General features: G+C 33.4%; 4 protein-coding genes across 5 annotated transcripts in view; 3 read left to right on the top strand and 1 right to left on the bottom strand.

Annotated features, from left to right (window-relative positions):
- The first annotated feature begins 887 nt into the window (after positions 1-887).
- On the top strand, positions 888-3,172 carry LOC107061034 (putative late blight resistance protein homolog R1B-23). Its single transcript, XM_015309730.1, has 2 exons — positions 888-1,652; positions 1,757-3,172. Exons 1-2 carry the CDS (start codon positions 888-890, stop codon positions 3,170-3,172), a joined length of 2,181 nt encoding a protein of 726 aa, XP_015165216.1.
- Positions 3,173-3,389: 217 nt separating this feature from the next.
- Positions 3,390-5,554, top strand: LOC102604073 (putative late blight resistance protein homolog R1A-10). Of its 2 annotated transcripts, XM_015309782.1 has the most exons (3): positions 3,390-3,416; positions 3,504-4,613; positions 5,377-5,554. In XM_015309782.1, the coding sequence occupies exons 1-3, from the start codon at positions 3,394-3,396 to the stop codon at positions 5,381-5,383; spliced, it is 1,140 nt and encodes a 379-aa protein (XP_015165268.1). In that variant the 5' UTR covers positions 3,390-3,393; the 3' UTR covers positions 5,384-5,554. The 2 variants fall into 2 exon arrangements, with proteins under 2 accessions (XP_015165268.1, XP_006349898.1); XM_006349836.2 differs by lacking the exon at positions 5,377-5,554 and having other exon boundaries at positions 3,504-5,320.
- Positions 5,555-9,155: 3,601 nt separating this feature from the next.
- On the top strand, positions 9,156-12,216 carry LOC102603736 (transcription factor bHLH62-like). Its single transcript, XM_006349835.2, has 8 exons — positions 9,156-9,949; positions 10,305-10,457; positions 10,569-10,634; positions 10,764-10,832; positions 10,960-11,031; positions 11,179-11,361; positions 11,579-11,660; positions 11,969-12,216. The coding sequence occupies exons 1-8, from the start codon at positions 9,371-9,373 to the stop codon at positions 12,004-12,006; spliced, it is 1,242 nt and encodes a 413-aa protein (XP_006349897.1). The 5' UTR covers positions 9,156-9,370; the 3' UTR covers positions 12,007-12,216.
- A 3,305-nt stretch (positions 12,217-15,521) lies between these two features.
- The window catches only part of LOC102603402 (kinesin-like protein KIN12B), an 8,685-nt gene continuing 3,295 nt past the window's right edge, over positions 15,522-20,911 (bottom strand). The window contains exons 8-16 of the mRNA XM_006349834.2: positions 20,433-20,528; positions 20,088-20,233; positions 19,571-19,720; positions 19,345-19,474; positions 18,041-19,186; positions 17,853-17,951; positions 17,625-17,777; positions 16,740-17,546; positions 15,522-16,053 (exon numbers count right to left, since the gene is read on the bottom strand). Of these exons, the coding sequence (XP_006349896.1) occupies positions 15,766-16,053; positions 16,740-17,546; positions 17,625-17,777; positions 17,853-17,951; positions 18,041-19,186; positions 19,345-19,474; positions 19,571-19,720; positions 20,088-20,233; positions 20,433-20,528 (3,015 nt within the window). The 3' untranslated portion in view covers positions 15,522-15,765. The remainder of the gene's footprint in view (positions 16,054-16,739; positions 17,547-17,624; positions 17,778-17,852; positions 17,952-18,040; positions 19,187-19,344; positions 19,475-19,570; positions 19,721-20,087; positions 20,234-20,432; positions 20,529-20,911) is intronic.

Below are 20,911 nucleotides of genomic sequence, written 5' to 3'. Positions count from 1 at the left end.
CTTATATTGTGCTCCTTGCAAGTTGAACTATAATTATATATAGGAACTGTCTTTAGTATTTCTAGACTTTTATTTTCTTCTTTTAATAGATACTCTTCGATTTGTGAACTATAAACATATTGCAGCACTTTTATTTACTGTTTTTTTGTGTGATTATTCAGATCTAATGATTGTTTGAGCTTCTCTAATCAGTTTTTTTTCCCTCCCTAGGAGCTCCCACTTTCTTTGCTCCCTTGGTGACTCGAACTCACAACGTTAGGATTGGAAGTGAGGGGTGTTTGTCATCCGAGCAACTCCCTCTTATCAGTTACATATTAAGAAAAGGCTTAATAGTTTGGGATCCCCTGAACTTGACACCTTTTGTTCGTTGTACACCTAAACTATTCTAAATGGCCTAGTCTCAGCAAGTAGCTCTCTTTATAGTTAGTCGAAACACTTCCAAGAATAGAACTCTGTTACTTCCTAGATTATAAGTCTAGCTTTCGGAATAGGGCCCAAGCTGGCTGCCCCTTATTACATACTTCTTATCTTAATAATAAAGGTGAGTCATCCTAGGATTAGCAGTCAGAGAGAATGTTGAGTTCACACGGGACACTAGCTGTTAATTAATCATGTCATCAAGTTGCTTTTAGTGTATAATTATGAATTGTTTATCTTATAATGTTGGCAATAATGGAGTAGCATATTAAGATATATTATGCTTTTGTGACTTGAACAAACTTGCCAATTCAAAATAGATGTTTAAGCTTATGTATGTGGCCCTACACTTGAGAAACTAGAGTGTTGAACAGTTGATAAAATGTTGATTAGTATGTAATGTCTTAGTATCAAACATCGGAGTTCAAAATTCATCACAGATTCTTTTAGTCACCTACTTTTGATAGAAGATGTCTTGGGAACGTATTCAACAACTTTCCGATATGTTAAACTTCCCTAAAACTTCAATAGATAGTGTCATGCTCTTTACACTGGAACGCAAATTCTGTGATATTTTCATTAGCTTGCAGAGTTTCACAGATGAACCTAACATGCTGGATGTCACTCGGAAAATCCAAACTCTATTTCAAGATGCTGTATTTGACCTTTCTCCACTGTACCTAACTGAGTACTTTGATCTCTATGCCTCTGAGGTTCAAAGCAAGATTTTATTGACCAAGAGGGAAATTAGAGCCAAATACTCCTTTCCTAAAATATCATTACAACTTCCAGCCAAGTTTGTTAAGGATATCATCCATTCTGTGCTAGAGAATATTGGCGGTCTAGTGAAGATTCATGATCCATATTCACCTCTTTATATTCCCGAAACAGTATTGGAACATATAGAAGATGTTTCAAAGGAATTGAAATTGCTGCTAAATTTTGTCTGCTTTGCTGCAGAGAGGTTCATAGAGCCTCAGAGCCAACATCATGTTAATTTCCTCGCTCATGTTTTAGCTGTGTCCGGCCACATATCAACGCTTATCTGGATGTATTTACCAGACTTGGCTCCAGAGCAAATGAATGTTATACTTTCTGATTTCTTGCGAATGAGGATTAAGCCAATTCAACCATGCATCCGCAAGATCTATGTTGATGTCTTGCTATCATTAAAGCGACAATACAATCAGAATGGTGTACCAACATCGGAAGTGAGGATGCAATTGACAGTGAAGGCACGTTTTTGGAGACCATCGTACAAAATTTGGTGGAGGTGCCAACTAATAGTAACTCTAGTCAGAGAGTTGCTTTGAAGGATCACTTGGAAATCCTTCAAAAGATGCTCAACCTTTTGAGAGCCAATATCTTCCGTGTGCCAATAAAAGATCTTGAATTTCTTCTTCGAGATATAGAGATTGTGGTTATTGATGTTGGACTTCTGGTATACTCATTATATGAAGATGAGGCACCGGGAGGAGTGAACCTCACACAAGTGCTTGATTTTTCAAGCAGCATTCAACGTCTAAGCATAGCCATATACCTCACCATTCGGAAGGCGTTCCAATCTAATTTGCCTAGGATTCATGGACTAGGCTTTGTTGATTGCCTTTTAAACAACCTGAAGAAGTTCCAAATCCTCCAGTCAGATTCACTAGCTTCTGTCATGGACAAACTTCAATTACTTCAGAAGGAATTTGAGAACTTGCAACCTTTTCTACAGGTTGTTGCAGAAGAGCGAAACAATGACCTCGACGAAATTCAACATTGTGCTACACAATTGATTGGCAAAGCACATGAGGTGGAATACATAGTTGATGCTTGTATAAGCGAAGAAGCTCCTGTCTGGTGCCTCGAGCATTGGATCTTACATATCATGGAGGAGATTACTCTTATCAGAGCAGAGGTAGCAGAGATTCGTGAAAAGAAAATGGATTTGGATGCATTGAACACTGTTCCAGTTAATACATCAAATTTGGCAAGGTCTCCAATGATGAATGAAGAAATTATTGGTTTTGAGGATGTCATAGAAAAGTTAAGAGACCAACTAATAAAAGGCACGAAAGAGCGCGATGTTATATCAGTTGTTGGTATGCCAGGTCTAGGCAAGACAACTTTGGCCTACAGACTCTACTATGACAAGTCAGTCGCTTCGCACTTTGAAATTCGTGCACAGTGTTGTGTGTCTCAAGTATATTCATGTAAGGACTTGTTAATAGCAATTTTACGTGGTGCTATCAGTGAGAACTTTGAGTGTAGAGAAAAACAAGCTGATGAATTAGCTTATCTGCTTCGCAAAACTTTATTTTCCAAAAGATATCTCATCCTTGTTGATGATGTGTGGGAAACTAGTGTGTGGGATGATCTAAGAGGTTCTTTCCGTGATTCCAATAACGGAAGTAGAATTATTCTAACAACGCGGGATCATGAAGTTGCCATGTACACTAAAATTCGAAGTGATCCCCTTCTGCTTCGTATGTTTAACAGTGATGAAAGTTGGGAGTTACTCCGAAAAAAAGTGTTTGGTGAAGAAAGTTGCTCTCCACTCCTAACAGAAATTGGGCAAGAAATAGCAAAAAAATGTGGTCAACTGCCTCTTTCAGTTGTTTTGGTGGCTGGTATTCTGTCTGAGATGGAGAAGAAAGTAGAATGTTGGGAACAATTGGCCAACAATTTAGGTCCTCACATTCACAAAGACTCAAGGACCGTTATAGAACAAAGTTATCAGATTTTACTTTGGAGCACTTTTAGAGGATAGTGTGATTAGTGTTCCGAAGTTAACACAGTTGTGGATCTCAGAAGGATTCGTAAAAAGTTGTGAAGGCAAGAGCTTGGAGGATATAGCAGAAGGCTATTTGGAAAATCTTATTGGAAGAAATCTAGTGATGGGAACCAAGAGGAGTTCTCGTGGTAAGATCAAAGCATGTCGCATTCATGACCTATTGCATGATTTCTGCAAGGAGAGAGCAAAAGGACGATATGCGTCTCCTATGGCAAAAATGGTAATATACCAATCATTGCTACTCTTTTCGCTCAAACTAATGAAGTGTTCAAGTTATAATTTTACTAATTTCTGTATATATTTGTAGGGATCAAAATGACAATCCGTCTTCTCGCCTTTCTGGTCACAAGCAACTAGCTCATCGCATGTGCATTTATGGTGAAGGGTATCGTTCTGGAGATTGGAGCTCGTGCTTGTCACATGTTGTCTCTATAATTTTGCATAACAATCGCCTTTCATTTGGCCTCGAATCCCAACTTTTTCACAGCTTAAAGTTTCTAAAAGTGTTAGATATGGAGTTCACTAGAATCAGTTCTTTCTCATTTGATCTAGTCTGCCTCAGGTATTTTGCTGCAGAAACGTCTCACTTTTCAAACGAAGCCGGTTGTCAGGAACTTGAAACTCTGAAATTAAAATCTCTTAATGGGATGTCACTACCCATTACACTCTGGGAGATGGATAAATTGAGACATGTGCATATTTCCAATTGCAGCTTCATCAGTGAAATTGCAAAAGAATTGATCGAGAACTCGAAAGACCTTCATGATCTGAAAACTCTTTCCTCTCCATGTTTTTCTTGTGCTCAGGAAGTGGAATTGATTTTGAGAAAAACACCTAATCTTCGGGAACTGAGATGCAAAGTCAAAGGTGTTGACAACTTTCAGTACTATGTATTGAACTTTCCAGCACGGATTGAAACGCTGAAGATTCATCTTATCTACACACCTGACATTATAACAATGCCCTTCTGCATCTCCGTGCCAAATCTCAAAAACTTGACACTGAAGAACTTTTACCTACATTGTCAGCATTTATCAGAAATTGGTTCACTTCAGAACCTTCAAGTGCTCAAACTGAAAGGTATTTCCTTTGAAACTTGTAAGTGGGAAGTACGCGATGGCGAGTTCCCTCAGCTCAGAGCCTTGAAATTACATGCTGGACAAGCTCACTTTGAAGAATGGACTGTTGCGGAGGATTCCTTTGCTAACCTTGAACGCTTGGTTTTGAGTGATTGTGTATTTCTTAAGGAGATTCCTTCTTGTTTCGGAGACATCTCTTCTCTGAAGTCCATTGAGGTAAGGAATTGCAATGAAAATGTTGACAAGTCGGCGAGGGATATCAGGGAAACACAAGTTGAAGATTATCAGAATTCCGAGTTCGAGATCTTTATCCATCAGACAGAACTACAATTCATCAGGTACACAAATCATAAAATTCAACTATGAACATTCAAAGTCTCATTTCAAAACTCTGAATTCAATTCTTATGTTTATCGAACTTCCTTTTTAACGGTAAAAGTTTTTGAAACAGCACCAAGGTTTAAAATACTATTTATGTGCACCTCGACTAATTCTAATGGTACCAGATAACTCTGTCCAAGCCAAACCGATGGAAAGAAATCACCTAATGACTTCAGGATGAGACCTATGAGGTCTCATGTTCAAAAACGCTAGGTGATGGTGGATAGAGTTACCTAGTACTTATGCTAATGGAGAGTAGCAAGTACCTCCTGGAATTAGTCGAAGTGCGTGTAAGCTTGCCCGAATACAATGTTAATCTTACAAACATTTACCATACAACTGTCTTTCAATTTAACTTGTTATCTAGAGAGTGTTCCAGCTAGTGTTTTAGATGGTTTTCGTCATATATGTTTGAAAACAGTGTGTCGTAGAAGGTGGAAAGGACATATCTGAGTCATTTGTGTAACGACAGGGATACAAATAGGCATTTATGAAGGCCTTTACATGTTCTATAAAATCTCATACCTGATTTGATATGTTTTATTTGAGCCGAGGGTCTATCAAAAACAACCACTCTACCGTCACAAGGTAGGGGAAGGCTGCGTATACTCCACCCTCCCAAGACCCCGCTTGTAGGATTACATTGGGTACGTTGTTGTTGTTGTAGTAGTACAACATTTTTTAACAATTAACTTATTGGAACCTTTTCTTTTTCAACAGATTATGAAGATCAGAGCTGTATCAGTAGCAGTTAGAAGATCAGTATGCATTTTTTTTATTAGCTTAATAAATTCTGTAAAATTATATATTAGTTGTTACATTTCATTGTAAACTAGTATTTTTCATAGTTTAATTCAATTACAAAATGTTGTTACAATGGAAGGAGAATTTTGGCGTAGCTGGTAAAGTTGTTGTCATGTGAATAAGAGGTCATGTATGAGTTTGAGCTATGGAAACAACTTCTCGCAGAAATTCAGGGTAAAACTCCGTACAATAGACCGTTGTGATTCAGTCTTCTTTGCACCACACGCATAGCAATAGCTTAGTGCATCAGACCAGTCTGGACTGCTTTTGCATTTCTTCCAATGCTTGCCACCCAAACCCTATCCTATTTTTGTCTTGATCAAAATAGGTCAAGGGTGTCAGTAGCTACTTAAATAGTCTCATTCGAGAGTTTAATCTCCTCATTCCTTTTTGTGACAAAGATCCCATTCGAAAAGCCTTTCATCATATCACTCTTTGATAGCTATATATAGTTACGGGGCTCACACGTTAGCTAAACTACTGATACACTCATCGTTTACGTCATAAACATACTACCATAGTATCTAATTTTCTGCTTTCGCACCTCAACGTCGATGGGACCATTGGTCATGAAATAAAATAAAAGTTAAAGTAACCATCCCTAAAATTATCCAAATTTGTAGACCACAAGTTACCTTTATGTACCTTTTTTGCTAACTTTAATGAGTCAGAAGTAACTTGTTTTCTGATCTTTTAATCTACTATTTTGACTTTAAGGTTATAATTCATTTGTTTATTTGTCTCTTTTAATTAAATAAAAAGTTAAAGAAATCTGGCAATAATTGAGTACTAAAATAAGATGTCTTAAAATAAAATTATTGCAATTAAAAATCTAATAATATCTGACACTCCTGTCTGAATTTGAATTAATTAAATCAAATAAAAAAATCTAATCCTTGCTTAATCATTCATATTATTTACAAAAATGATTTTTTTTTCAAACTTTGATTAAAGAAGAAATTTTGTGTTCTTTCTTTGTATTGAATTATTTTCAAAAATTAATCTTTGTTATCTTTAATAATATTTTTCTAAATTGATGTCTTATATATCATAATATAGTAATTTTATATAATTAAAAAAAAATCAGTGATGAATACAACTAATAGTAATCGACTTATCGATGTTGGAGATATAATTGAATAAATAAAAGTATGTTTTTTTAAACTGCTTAAACTTTTGAATAAAATGAGATAGAACTTTACGAGACAAAAACTTGAAATAAGTAAACCATTGCACATTTATCGCTACATCGAGTAAGGATGCAAAATTGAACCATAATCAATAACTCAAATAAAAAGGTTCTTTTTTAATTATTGGTATCTGAGTATTGAATTAACAATTTGAAAGTGTTTCAGATATTATAAATAATGGATCACTACCATCGCCACAACCTACCAACGGTAATCTTTGTTGCCAATAACACGACATTTGATGAGTTCAGGCCGTTGAATGAGAAGTCACTAGTAGAGTTCATAAAAGCTACTCTTCTATATTGGATAAATGATTAACCGATAACCTAATCCAAATCGATGAATAGCAATTGCTGAACTTAATTAATTGATATCTTATTGATTCGATAGCAATTTGATACATATAAAATTTGATTAAGCACCCTAACATTGAAGAAGGAGGAATATTAATTTATTTTATAAACAAAAATTAAAAGAAAAAAATCTATGAAAAAAATACTTGAGGCATGTGGCCATCACTCCAACAATTTCAAAATCATTCTTTTTAAAAGATTAAAATAAAATAGAGCAATAATTACCAAAAAAGAAAAAGAAAAACTAGTAAGAAGAGACATAACGACTCTGTTGTTATTTTCTATTCACATAATTCTACATTCATGTTGTAATTTATTTTTCTTTCAACCAAACACAATTAATTTTTCAAACTAAAAAAATATTTTATTCAATTTATTACACAACTATTTTACTTGGCAAATAATTGTCAACAACTCTCTGACACTTCCATTTCATTGAATGTATAGTGAGTTGCAAAACTCACCAACACCTCCGTCCATTTTAATTTGTTTATCTGATTTTAATTTATATAAAAATTTAAAAAGTAAAGAATATTCTCAACTATTATGAATTTTAAATCGTAGATATGTAAAATATATCAAAATGTCTATTAATTTATGATCTTAATCATGTCAGATAGAAAATTGATATTAAATAGAACAAATATTTAAAAATTTCTAAGGGATCTTTTATTTATTTGTGATCTCCACTTTTCTCCATGTTCCACTTGATTAATTAATAATTAAACTAAAACCTCTGACTCATCCTTTCTTTAATTAATTAATTAAAAAGATCCTTTTTAGAGAATTAACCAGGGAAAAAATAGTTATTTTCTTTAATTTAACTTTTTTAACTGGTCATTAATCATTAATGGTACTAAACACCATATTAGACAAAAATGCCAGAGTATAACAGGGTTTTTTTTGCCTGTATATACTAACCACCACAATCCTATTTCCTAGCAACTCCACACACAAAAAGATATTTTTTCTAATATTATTACTAATATATTTTATTTTATTTATTTAAATTTGTATAGTTTGTTTGATATGATAATGATATGAGTCGAGTTTAAATAATGAAACATGATCAGTGAAGATTCATATGTATATATATGTCGATTTCAACTTATTTGGAACGAGGCATAATTGTTGTTCTTTTGGTTTAGTACAATTGAAATTTAGCTAATTTCTAAGAGATGTCCTATCGGAATTTGGCTTGTCTGAAATGTTATCGACAAATTAACCAAATTTTGACGAATTCAGTTAAAAATTAGAAATTTTCTGATAGTGAATCAAAATGAAGGTTATCGTCCTTTCACCTGAATATGAACTCTCAAAATGAAAAAAAGGGGCGGAGCTAATAAGGGCAAAAAACCTGAAAGGTTCATCTCAACTTTTTTCGATAGAAAATTACACTGTTTATATATGATTAAAATTACTTTATATATATATATATATATATAGATGTCGAACGCTTTTGACTTCTTCATATTTTAATTTTTTTACTCAAAATTCTAACTCCGCCACCGCGAATAATTTTTTATTGTTGTTTTGATTTTTACATCACCATCTAACAAACAAAACATCAGCAAGTTTGACCTTAAAGGTCCAGCAATCTCTAAACAGACAACTCCGTCACCGATCACCTCCGCACCGCCGCCGGTTTTTACGGACTTTTTGTTTTGAAATTTTTTTGTATATTATATAGTTATATATACACATTACATATGCACACTTGCAAAAATAATTAAGAAAAAATAAACATCATATACTATATAATGAAAAATACATATATTAAAATATTAGTCAAAAATTATACAATTTGACTTTTAAAAAGTGAAACGTGACAAGTAAAAATGAAGAATAGTTATAAGTCACTTGATTCTATGACTAATTCTTATATATCAGTGTATAGAGCTTAAACTCATAAATGAAATGAAGCAATAAGAATATTATTCAGATACTAACGTGGATAAATTATTCTTATGTATTCAAATCTTGATGGACAGAATCACCTAATACTTATATAGCGGATTATAGCGATTACCTTATAAATTTAGCTAAAGTATATACAAACTGACTTGAACATCACGACCATCTTTAAATATAAAACATTTTTTTATTCTAATTTGAAAAGGTTACACACACATTTCACTTTCTTTATCTTCTCCACTTTGTTTCCTTTCCACTTTCCTACACTTTCCTCTCTACTTTCCTTTCCCTTTTCATTTAAGTGAAATTCAAATACCAAAAGTCACAATCACCTTTTTTTTCTTTGTTTTAACTAAATTCTTCTTGTAGTTTTCACTTTTTTCAATTACAATTTGTGGGGTTTTTGTTTTCTTGATTTAATTTGTTAGTCACTTCACATCACACATGTACTAAATGGACAAGAAAAATTTGTTCTTGAACAATGTCAACACAATGAATGAGTTGAATTGTACTAGTACTAATTTTTACAATCCTAATTGGGAGAATTCTTCAATGGATTATCAAAATGACAATATTTTGTCTAGTAATAGTAACAATTTTGGAGATAATTTTGGTGAAATCTCACCAAATTCTTTTGTTGATAGTAATAACAATTCTTGTTATACTACTCCATTGAATTCTCCTCCAAGACTCAATCTTTCCAACTTTGATCATCAAATCAAGGGAAATTTTCCAAATATTAGTAATAATTTGCCACATTTTTCTGCTAATCTTGGAAATTTTTCTTGTTTTGGTGGCAACAATTTGGTTGGCAATGAAACAAAATTTGTCCAAAATTTGGAAAGTTGTAAACTTTCAAGAAATAAGTATGTCAAAGAAAGTGAATTTGGAGATTCAAGAGAGAATTCTTCAATTTCTCAACAAATCCAACTTGAAGAAATTGGAATTAAATGTCCAAATGATGCAAATTCCAAGAAGGGGAAATCAATTCCAAAGAGGAAAGCTAAAGAAATCACTCCCAAGGATGATAATGTAATTATAAACTCTCTTTTTTCAATTCTTGATTTTGATATGATTTCAGTTATATACACTAACAGTATAAAAACAAAAAATGTTGTGCATGTGTCAGATCCTCAAAAAATGCACCTGATGACATTTTTGAAGAGTCTGAACCACATAATTTACAAATAAAGTGACTTGATTGTGATCATCCATTCATAGAATTTTACAATCATTGAATCAATCCTATTTTCTATTGTTAAGATTGGGAACTGAACCAAGAATTCTCTTTCTTCATCATCAATCGAATTATTGTTCGTGACTCAGGATTCTGTTTTATCATCAATCCAATCTCCATTCACGTTTTTCGTTACTTAATTCTATGCAGGTTTCAACACAAAACAATGAATCAAGTTCCAAAAAAGTCAAAACTGATGACAAAAATGAAGAAAATCAAAAGCCTCAAGAACCATTAAAGGATTATATTCATGTTAGAGCTAGAAGGGGTCAAGCCACAGATGCACATAGTCTTGCTGAGAGGGTATTTTTTAATTTAGAAAAAATAATTAAATTTTGTTAAAATTGTTTTAAAATTGTTTTGATATATTTTTATTTATTTATTTTTTACTTAATTCTTTTGAATATTGGATAGGTGAGAAGAGAGAAAATTGGTGAAAGAATGAAGTTTTTACAAGATCTTGTACCTGGATGCAATAAAGTAAATAGTGAATTTACTTGCTTTATTTATTATTGATGACATGGACATTTTTGACCTTTTTCCGTTGATTTTAAGAGAAAATATACAAAATTTTGATATGGTAGTTTCATTTTTTTAATTATTATTTAGGTGACTGGAAAAGCTGTGATGCTTGATGAGATTATTAACTATGTACAATCCCTACAATGTCAAGTTGAGGTAAATTACTTATATTTTATTTTTTGTTTTAGAGTTTTCAAAAATTCGTCGAAAATTGGCTTATTTGTAATTAGCTATTTTTTGATAGTAACTAAGTTGAATTCAATATTTGTGTACTTTCATGTAGTTCCTCTCGATGAAGTTATCTAATATGAATCCAACAACTGACTTCAACGCGGAATCTCTTACATCTAAGAATGTAAGTCATACAACTCATGATACTATTCACACTATTAGTACATTTTAAGTCGTTGTACATAGTAGATTAATTACATGCCTTCATTTTTCGAGTTGTTAATCTATCTTGTACTTGATCTGATAGCATAAAATTTCTTTTGCACGTTAGATGTTTCAATCCGTCGGATCGTTGCATCATAACATGAATTCATCAGAATCCACAATACAAGAATTTCCATATGGATTCCAATCTCAACAAGGGCCAAATTTACAGAGTTTCTTACCTAAAGAAACAGAATTTCCATTTAAAGTTAATCCTCATTTGGATGGTTTTGTGGAACAAACACCTCAGGTAATCAAGAATAGCTAGGAACGGTGACCTATGTTGCTCAGACTTTTCAAAAATGTTGTCATATCTGTGTCAGATTCTCCGAAAATGCATTACTTTTAAAGATTCTGACACACATTTTCAAAAAGTCCGAGCAACATAGGTTGTAGCAATAATGTTGTAAAAATATTATTTTTTTCTAGTTTCTCTTAAACAAGGTTGATTTGATTATTTTTTTTAGGTTGCAACATTCTTTGAAGATCATGATCTTCATAGTTTTATCCATATGGGGTTTGGCCAAATTCAAGCACAGAACTATCATGGTTAGTATATATATAATCTTATGGATTTAACTTATATACACAAACAACGGAACGATTCTTTACGCTAATTTGTTATGGTCCTCCAAAAATGTATTAGTCCGATATTGCTATACATTTTTGCTTATTAGTCCTCTGTTGTTATGTATTTTTGGAGGATGTGACATACATGCGATAGTTTTCATGCATTTTCGGAGAATCCAACACATATCTGACAGTATTTTTGAAAAGTCGGAACAATAGAAAACTAATTACTTGATGAGTGACATAATAGTGTAATTAAATCTAATATTGTGCCTTGTTGAATGTAGGCAATGTGCCCACAGCACAAATGAAGGCTGAACTATGAAGAAAAGACCATTTGATAAAACTTTAGCATTCGTTTGAGCCGAGAGTCTATTGGAAATAGTCTTTCTATCCTGTAAAGATCGATGGAGTGATGTATGCATACATCGACCTACTCTCTCCAGATCCCTCTTATAGGATTACACCGAGTATGTTGTTGTTCTTTGATTCAAGAAGGGGAAAAAAGAAGATGGAGCTCATTTTTCACTTCCAATTCTTGATTTGTTTAATGATTACTTTGGATAATCATGATGATTATCATTAATTATTCCCCGTATGGGACTGTTATTATTTAATTAATAGGCAATTTCATACACCACATGGGGTGCATGTTACAACTCAAATTGATCACTTGTAAATTATTTTGTACTTAATTAATTAACAATGTAATTTTTATTACTAATTCATTGAGACTTTATGACATTGAATTTCCTTTTTTATTTTTCTCTGGCACATACCTACATTTTATTTTTATTTTCCTCTTGGTGTCTTATATTCGTTTTGAAATCCGACTGATATTTCTACAAAAGGAGACTATATTTATTCATATACACATACATAAGGTGAAAATAAACAACATCACTATACATCTTGCTTTTACTAGTAGTCTTATCTAAAAATTCATGATTCGAAATTTAAAACAATTTTTATTATTTTATTATATATATGATATTACGTCTATTTTATATTTCTTGTTCCCTTTATTTCAAGAAAAATAAATGAGTTCTGAGAACGAGGATCAAATATTCTAATTTTCATTTTCGATTTCGATTTCGATTTGGTCATTAGTTTCTTAATTCTTCAAAAGAAAAAACTAGATACTTATAAAAACATAAGAATTTAACAAATTACAAGTTTTTTACAATTAAATTTATTTAACGAATATATGGAAATTTTATTTGCCCCCAAATATTGATAGTTTCATTTCATATATGTATATAAAGTTAAACAAATTGATTAATATATTTCATTTTTAAAACACTATAATAAAAATGATTCTAGCAAAAAGAATAAATAAATATATAAATACATATAAATCTTCCTATACTATAAAGTCAACTAGATTGGTGAGAAAAAGGTTGCAATTTTTTTCCTTATTTAATTAAATTACTTTAATTATAGACTTTGATTCAAAAAAAGTTATGATGCTTAATCATGGCATTCCGTGATTAACTCCGGAAATAACGAAAACAATTAGGGTCCATAAATTAAAAAAGTATTTGAGAGTTTAAATTTATGCACTAATTATCTAAAAAATATATATTCAATTAATTAAGTCACTTATAAGATAAATACATTTATAAATCTATGTACTCCATAAACATTTAAAATATTATCTAATAAAAATGATGATTACTCTGCTATCACAAGTTAAACTACGTAAGCTAATAATGCAAACCAACTAAGAAAGTGATTTTTTAACCAGAAAGAAATTGATCAATTTAATAGATAAGTAATATTTTTTTCTTTCAAAAACAATAAAATACAATGAAAAAAGAAAAAAATAAAGTTGGCGAGTGATTATTTACTTAATTAATATCTTCAACATGTCAGAGCGTCTTCGATAATTATAATTACTATGGCATTATGAATAATTTTTTGGAATTATCATACCTTCTATATCACTTTATATCTCTTTCTTTCAACTTAAGGTTTGGTATGACATTTGACTTTAAGCGGTGGAATGATTGAAATTTTATTACCCTTAATTAGATATCATGAACATGAGTCAAGGGACGAATAACATTTTTGATAGGAAATATTTTACCTGGTCGTTAGATCCTTCGTGGCCTTATTTGGGACAATTTCAATTAATCGTATCGGTTAGTTTTGAATGTCAGATACAATAACAATAAAATAATATCCAATGTAATCTCGTAAATAGGGTCCGAAGAAGATAGGATGTGTGTAGATCTTAACTCTATTTTTGTGGGATAGAGAAGTTATTTCTAATAGACCCTCGGCTCAAAAGAAGAGTATTAGACGTGAGATTGCAAGAAAAATTAAACAATAAACTAGCAAAATATAAAACAACTGCAACAACAGATAGTAATACATATTGAAGAATAAAAAATTAGGTGAACGATAACTAAATAATACTACTTCAAAGGAGAAGAATATAGGAGGCGGCTAGCCCCGGCCTCTTCCACACAAACTAAACTAAAACAATACTCAACTACATATTAACCTTCTACTTAATCCCCGATAATACTCAGCTACCTACTAAATAGCAAACACATCATTTTGCTTTCACCAACTATATATATTTTTTACTCTAAAATTTAATATCATTAATCATTATCAATCTTTCATATCTCTAAGCAATATCTCAAGATTTTGGCTATCTCAAGGTTGATGGAATTTGTTCAAATAATATATCTTTCTTCTTTATAATATAAAATAAAAAAAACAAGATGATACAAAGTTAATTATAAATCATATCTTGCTCTGACAAGATAAAAAATGTTTCAACATTAGTATCATTATAAAGATTTATTCTTGTAAATTAATCTATTTGATTGTCTGGCTCCTCCTATGGAATTAATAAAATGATTACATTTAAAACTTAACTGGCCCTACTTTGATACATGAAGCAAAGTGTATATGTAGAGTATATATGTATCTATTATGGACCCCACCCCAATCATTTTTTATTCTAAATAAGAAGAAAATGGAGATTTTGGAAAATTTGCGATGCTCTTACACTATAATGTACTCTCTATTTCGATTTATTTGGCTTGATTCAGAGTATGAGAGTCAAACTGATGTTTTTTGTCAATTCAGACATAGAATTGTCGATGTTTTTGAGATAAAATTTACATATTTAGAAACAACATAAAAAGTATTATAAGTCACAACGATTCGAAATATTTACTTAGAAAGTATTTAGAAAAATTAAAGTCAAAGAAAATATCATTTGATTGTCAAAATAGTAACTAAAATAAATAAACTGAAATGGAAGAAGTATATGGTTAAATTGGAATCCCTCCACTCTTAATTAGAAGTCTCAGAATCAATCCATGAAAATAAAGAATATGTCAGTAGAGACCATAGAAATAAAATAGCGCCCCGCTGACCACTTTTTGGCATTATCATGAAGTTTCAAACTCCACAAGTGGAACTCCATGACAATGTTCTGAAAATTTGAAGCTTCATAACACTTGTTATTTTTCGAACACGTGTTGAAAAGTGGATATTTGTGAACTTCGCAAGTATATAATCTCTTTCTTAGTGGCCCTCAACGTGGATTCAAATTAATCAGGACGATGAACTTTAAATATCATATAATTAATCCCAAAAAAAAAAGAGGAATTGAGATTGAGACTATAACATGTTATTATTCAATTCAAATGGCTATTATCCAACATCTTTGGACCATCCCAATAACCACAAATAAGCAAATATTATGTCAATTATCTATTTACAATAGCAAGTAAAAGACTAACTAGGAATAGGCCAACAAAAAAATTATGTGAATTAGCTAACCAGCACACTACGATTATAAAAAATAAAATTATGGGCAACGAAGTATGAATCTTCAAAATACAATAGAACAAATTGTTTGGAATTGACTTCATACCTATGAAGCAATGAGTAAATGGATACACAAACTTGATAGATTCAAGTTTGTTATTTTCACAATTGTTTATGTTTATCAATAACTATCATCAAATTTGAAGAAAACGCGATAGCTTTTCAAACTATATATGACACTATTATCAATACATACAACAAACAACAATCTATGAAAACTTTCCACAATCTATACATTGCACCTGTCATACCCTGAGAACCAAGAAGAGGGCTCTCCAAATTTTGGTAGATCCTCCTCCTCCTCTTTGGTGTTGTAGAATGACGCGAATTCTTCTTTCCACTGATCATCGTGTCCTGTCTCAGTATTATCATATACGGGTTCTGATGTAGCTTTAGGTAGACGGGGTTCTTCTGGTAAATGGTTTAAACTGTTGATCTCCTCCTCGTGTTTTTTCTTCAATTTGAGAATCTGTTTATTAGCCTCGCTAGCTTCTTTCTCTGCATGAATGGCTCGTTTCTGCATATTTCCAAAACTTGTTAGGCAAATTTAGAAATAGACCAGTGACACAAAATAATAATGTACTTTGAAGGCACATGTATAACACGATACGTTGTCCCAGTTCCTTGTGCATGGGATAAACAGCAAGGTCATACTTCCTGACAAGTCATGTTGCTCCTACGAGTTGATTTAGGTATCGGAGATGCTTCTTTGTTTCTAGAGCATACGTGAACCTTAATCTATGTGTAAACTTATTGTGTGATGTGCAGAGTTCATGCAATGGTCCTCCCTTGGAATATTAATGGAATTTCTTTTACACAAAAAGATGTTGATCATTCAAGCGCACCGTCTCTACCAATCAATATTGCATCCATTTTTCCTATAACTTTTCAATTAAAGCATTTCCCAGAACTCTTTTTATTTAATGAGAAACCAGAATATGGATATCAAGTCCATCATTTGAACACTGAATAGTCATTGGTCCAGAATCTCATGCCAAACCATATGAAAAATGGAGAGAGAGAGAGAGAGATGGATGTAAAGGTGCTAAGAGGAGTTACTAGTCTCTAGCTGAATATAAGAATATCCAACTTCTGCAGCAAGCAATATATGGTCTAGCTGACTATAAGAATGTTCAACTGCTGCAACGACAATATATGTACTGATAGAATAAACTGTAACAGGAAAACAATGGATTCTCTTACCTCAGCAGCTGCAATATCTTCTTCTGCTTCTTTAAGCCGTGCAAGCAATTCCCCAGCTGCTTGTACCGCTTCAGCAGTATCCCTAAGTTGGTTCTGAAGTTCTGTATTTTCATCCCTATAATAGTGTCTTTCCTTTTCCCTCTCCACTCTCAGAGTTGAAATTTCTGCAGCAAGAGCATTTATGAATTTAGATTCAGCACCTCTAACTCCTGCTTTTGTAGCTGCTTTTTTAACATCCTCTATACCAACTTGGACCCTCCTATGCCTTGCAAGCAGTTGAATATGTCTCTCTTCAAGTTCAGCATACTGTTCAATCATTCGTGCATGGCCTTGCATTGCCCTCTGCATTGCTTCTTTCAGCTCTTCTGAGCATTTCTTTTCCAAATCTAGTTCTTGTTTTCGTTTTTCAGACAAGGTGCGGCTAGTTTGTAGGTCTAACCTCAACTCTTCTACCAGAGAAATCCACTTACTCTCTGTTTCAGTCCATTGAATTCTCTCCCTTTCAAAACTCTGTTCAGAACTCTCCTCATTCTCATTGGACTCTGGAATTGTGGATAAAGTTGGAGGCACACTGGACTCACATGGATATGTTAATTGTAGAAGAGAATTTTCTTTCCTGGATGACTTTGGTGAAAAGTCCACATAAAACTGTAACTGGCTCCTCAAATCCTGAATCTCCTCCAGCAAAACATCCCTCTCACCTAAGTCAAAGAAGTTATGATACCGCTCCAGCTCCTCTTGAACTCTTCTTAGTGCAAGTCTATCACTTAAAACTTCAGGATGATTCTCATACTTTGCCCTCAGAAGCTGCAGTAAATGACAATGGAAACGTGTTTAGGGAAAACAGAAACAATTCAAAAGACAATTTTAAGGCCAGATGCATACCTTATGCTCATGAATCAGTGCCATCAACTCATCCTCCATGAACTCTTCCTTTGGTAAAATACCATCCATATAACTTTCAAGGCGAATGATCTTATCTTCACGTGTTTGGCTAATTATAGCATTGCATTCTCGTTCATGCTTGTATTGCTGGATCTGCCATTGGTTGCAAAGCATGTCAAAGAGATGACGAAATAATGAAAATTGGCAGGTTAAACAAACGATACATACCAAACGGTTGAGTTGCGTGATTTCAAAAGTTTGCTTGGAGCATATATCTTCAAGTGCCATCTCTCTCCGTATAGCTCCAGCCAAGACCTTTTCTACTGCCTGTAAAAAGTTAGGATGATTGCACAGTCATAAGAATCATGCAAGATTAAAAGAACCAAAATCTTTGTTTTAACAAAGTTTCAACGTACTTTAGGTACTTGAATCTGGAAGTTTTCACAGGACTGTGATCCAGTTGCAGATACCAACTGTAATCCATTAACAGGTACCAGCTGCAAATTTGAGCCATCATCATCTGCATCTTTAAGCTCTTGCAGTGAATTTCTTGCCTTACATTTACTACACAAAAACATTGAACCACCTTCAAATGACTCATAATCTTTTGTAACAGTTTGAACTCCAACATCAACTTTAGCAACTGGTATGATTGCACTAATATCAGCAGCTTTGCAAGAAAATCTGACTGAGGAGCGCCTCAAAGATGTACTTTGTCGATGAGTACTAATAATTTCAAGTCCCCGCTGAAGACTAGCCGCCAAATGTTCAGTTGAAGTGAAACAACTTTTGTTTCTTTGATTTGATAGAGAATTCAAACAAATACTGTTTGAAGGCTTTGTGAAGGACAAGTCTGGGGTATCCAATTTATCTCCAAGATCCTTCTTTGAATCACTCAGCATTGAAGTCCCAACACTTCTCCTACTGCTATTAGCTCTTGGTGAAATGCTTGGCTCCAAAATAGGCGACACATCACATTGAACTATACTGAGATTAGTGCAGGCTGTATTTCCCTCCAAGCTTTTAGAAGAGTTCTCAGGATATTTTTCTGAAGGTGAGTCCTCTACCACTTCCCGTTGTCCTTGATTCAGCATTTCGCTGGCAGAAGACAGGGCATACTCATCTTCAGTTGGCTCCATAGAAGAATCATTACCTAGCCTTTTGAAGTTCTGCAGTCCAGCACCATCAACAGTACTGCTTTCATGCTCGATAACTGTTTCAGATACCTCTTCCTCCATGGTAACATCTGTATCCTCGGAGGCTTGCTCCCTGTTGCAGCCATACTCCTTTCCCCCATGCTGTACTGCAGAATCAAGTAACGAAGAGCCTTTTGAAAACGTCCTCCGCAGGATCCCAAGCATACTATTCTCTTTACTGCCTTCTGATAAGAGACCTAATAGCTCAGCTTCCTCAACAACTTCCATTTCTGTATCACCATCATTGTCAACAGGTAGATTCATTGGATGGTTAAGGCTGAACTTTAACAGATTTAAGCTTCTACGAACGCTCCACCCTGCCTGATCTGCTTGATAACCATTTGCCTTCATTCTTAGCAATTCCTCCTGTTCAGAGTAAAGGCAGAAGGCATTAAAGCAATTGACATAATTGAGAGATGCACCTTAAGTGAGTAAAGGCAGAAGGCATTAAAGCAATTGACATAATTGAGAGATGCACCTAAAGTTAAGGTGTATCAATCACAGGTAAAAGCAACAGAGTTTACCCTTAGCTGACGTATAACTTCTCTCAAAACATTGACATCATCTTGCATTTCTTCATTGATTACCGCCTTGTTCTTTATTGCCTTTGCACGTTGGGCAAATCTCAGGGTACTCAAAGTCTCACTCTTACAACTGCATTATCAAAAAGAACTGAGAGCTCTAGATTTAATGAAGATAAACATGACTGTAGAACAAAAACTGTATCAAAAAGTAGGGTTGTGAATCTACCTTTGGGATGGAGAAACGGCACAGATCATTGCGAGTTTTGCATTCCCACCGAGAGATTCCTGTAACAAAAATGTCAACTTGGAATCTCTATAGGGGATGTGCCTATTCTTGCCCGTTTGAGAAACTTCTGCAAGAATGTTTATTAAGTTCCTGTAAATTTAAAATAATAGTGCGATCAGCAGCATATACAATAATTCTAAACGTATAGTCAAAAAGATGACCCAAGTCCCTGAAAGGTATGTAACCCCCTACAATAAAGGCAAGCACTATATTCTGAGAGACCTTTACTTTGACATGTTTTTTAACTCAATAACTCTGACATTTTAATACTCACATAGCATTCTATCACTTCACTGTTTATTCTATAAAAGTAGAAAGTCCATAGTCACTAAAATTTAACCAGAAAAGTTTCTATGCAGAAAATGACCAGAATAACCATTAACAATGAGTTGTAACCTCCTTGACAGCTAAACCAAGAATAATTCTTTCTCCCAAAATGATAAAGAAACAAATGTACCCCAACTGTGAAAGTGATTTATTGATGTTCCCTGCTTCCTTCAAGCGTTCACCAGCTGCACCAGTTAGCTTTTGCCTTTCTGATCCAGCAAGATCAACAAGATTTATTCTACTCCTCTTTAGGTGGCTTATACCATCTGCCATGCTCTGAAATTAAAAGTTTAAAATAGACCAAAATCCAAATAACAGAATGTCAGATCTCCATAACAACCAAATAACTTATTATGCCAGAAAATTCTTGCTTGCACACTCGGAGAATGCAAATAATAACAGATAACAAACAACGCATCACTTGCCATTTAAAAGAATTCAGGTTATTGTTAGAAAGGACATAAGATTGTATTACCTGGCAACGTGATTCAACAACACAGGTGAATACACTGTGAGAACGTGAACTCTCAGCATTTACACTTGTAGCACCAGTTCTCCTGTTTGACACTCCCTGTAATATTTTCATTGAACAAGTTCTATAAACTTTTCTGATACCAGTCCATATAATCGTAGAAACCCCAGAAGTTCAAGTAAAAGTATTAGAAAACAACTACTAACAATAACTTTTGACACAAATCTGAGATTGACTTGCTAAACAATAGACTCATTTGAGGAATGGATACAAGTTGACGCCTAAAGATTATGGGAAAAAGTGAAGCAGAGACCCCAGTAATAAAATTCTTTTGATAAGATTCAAGAAAAGACAAAATAAGCTGCAGCATGATATTGAAAGATAAGGCATTATCATTAGGACACTAAACCTTCTGTCCTTCCATCTTTTAGAAAATCAAATCAAAATGGGCAAACCCGGGGGGGGGGGGGGGGGGGGTTGGG

This window comes from Solanum tuberosum, unplaced genomic scaffold (genome assembly GCF_000226075.1).
Source record: "Solanum tuberosum cultivar DM 1-3 516 R44 unplaced genomic scaffold, SolTub_3.0 scf00114, whole genome shotgun sequence".
Taxonomy (NCBI): Eukaryota; Viridiplantae; Streptophyta; class Magnoliopsida; order Solanales; family Solanaceae; genus Solanum; species Solanum tuberosum.
Note: the sequence above shows the minus strand (reverse complement) of the source record. Positions and strands in the feature narration are given on the sequence as shown.

Coding starts and splice junctions, on each gene's coding strand:
- LOC107061034 (XM_015309730.1), top strand. CDS start 888: ATGTCTTGGGAACGTATTCAACAACTTTCCGATATGTTAAACTTCCCT. Junction 1,653..1,756: donor GGATGCAATTGACAGTGAAG/GCACGTTTTTGG, acceptor ATCCTTCAAAAG/ATGCTCAACCTTTTGAGAGC.
- LOC102604073 (XM_006349836.2), top strand. CDS start 3,394: ATGCGTCTCCTATGGCAAAAATG. Junction 3,417..3,503: donor CGTCTCCTATGGCAAAAATG/GTAATATACCAA, acceptor ATATATTTGTAG/GGATCAAAATGACAATCCGT.
- LOC102603736 (XM_006349835.2), top strand. CDS start 9,371: ATGGACAAGAAAAATTTGTTCTTGAACAATGTCAACACAATGAATGAG. Junction 9,950..10,304: donor TCACTCCCAAGGATGATAAT/GTAATTATAAAC, acceptor AATTCTATGCAG/GTTTCAACACAAAACAATGA. Junction 11,661..11,968: donor TCAAGCACAGAACTATCATG/GTTAGTATATAT, acceptor TGTTGAATGTAG/GCAATGTGCCCACAGCACAA.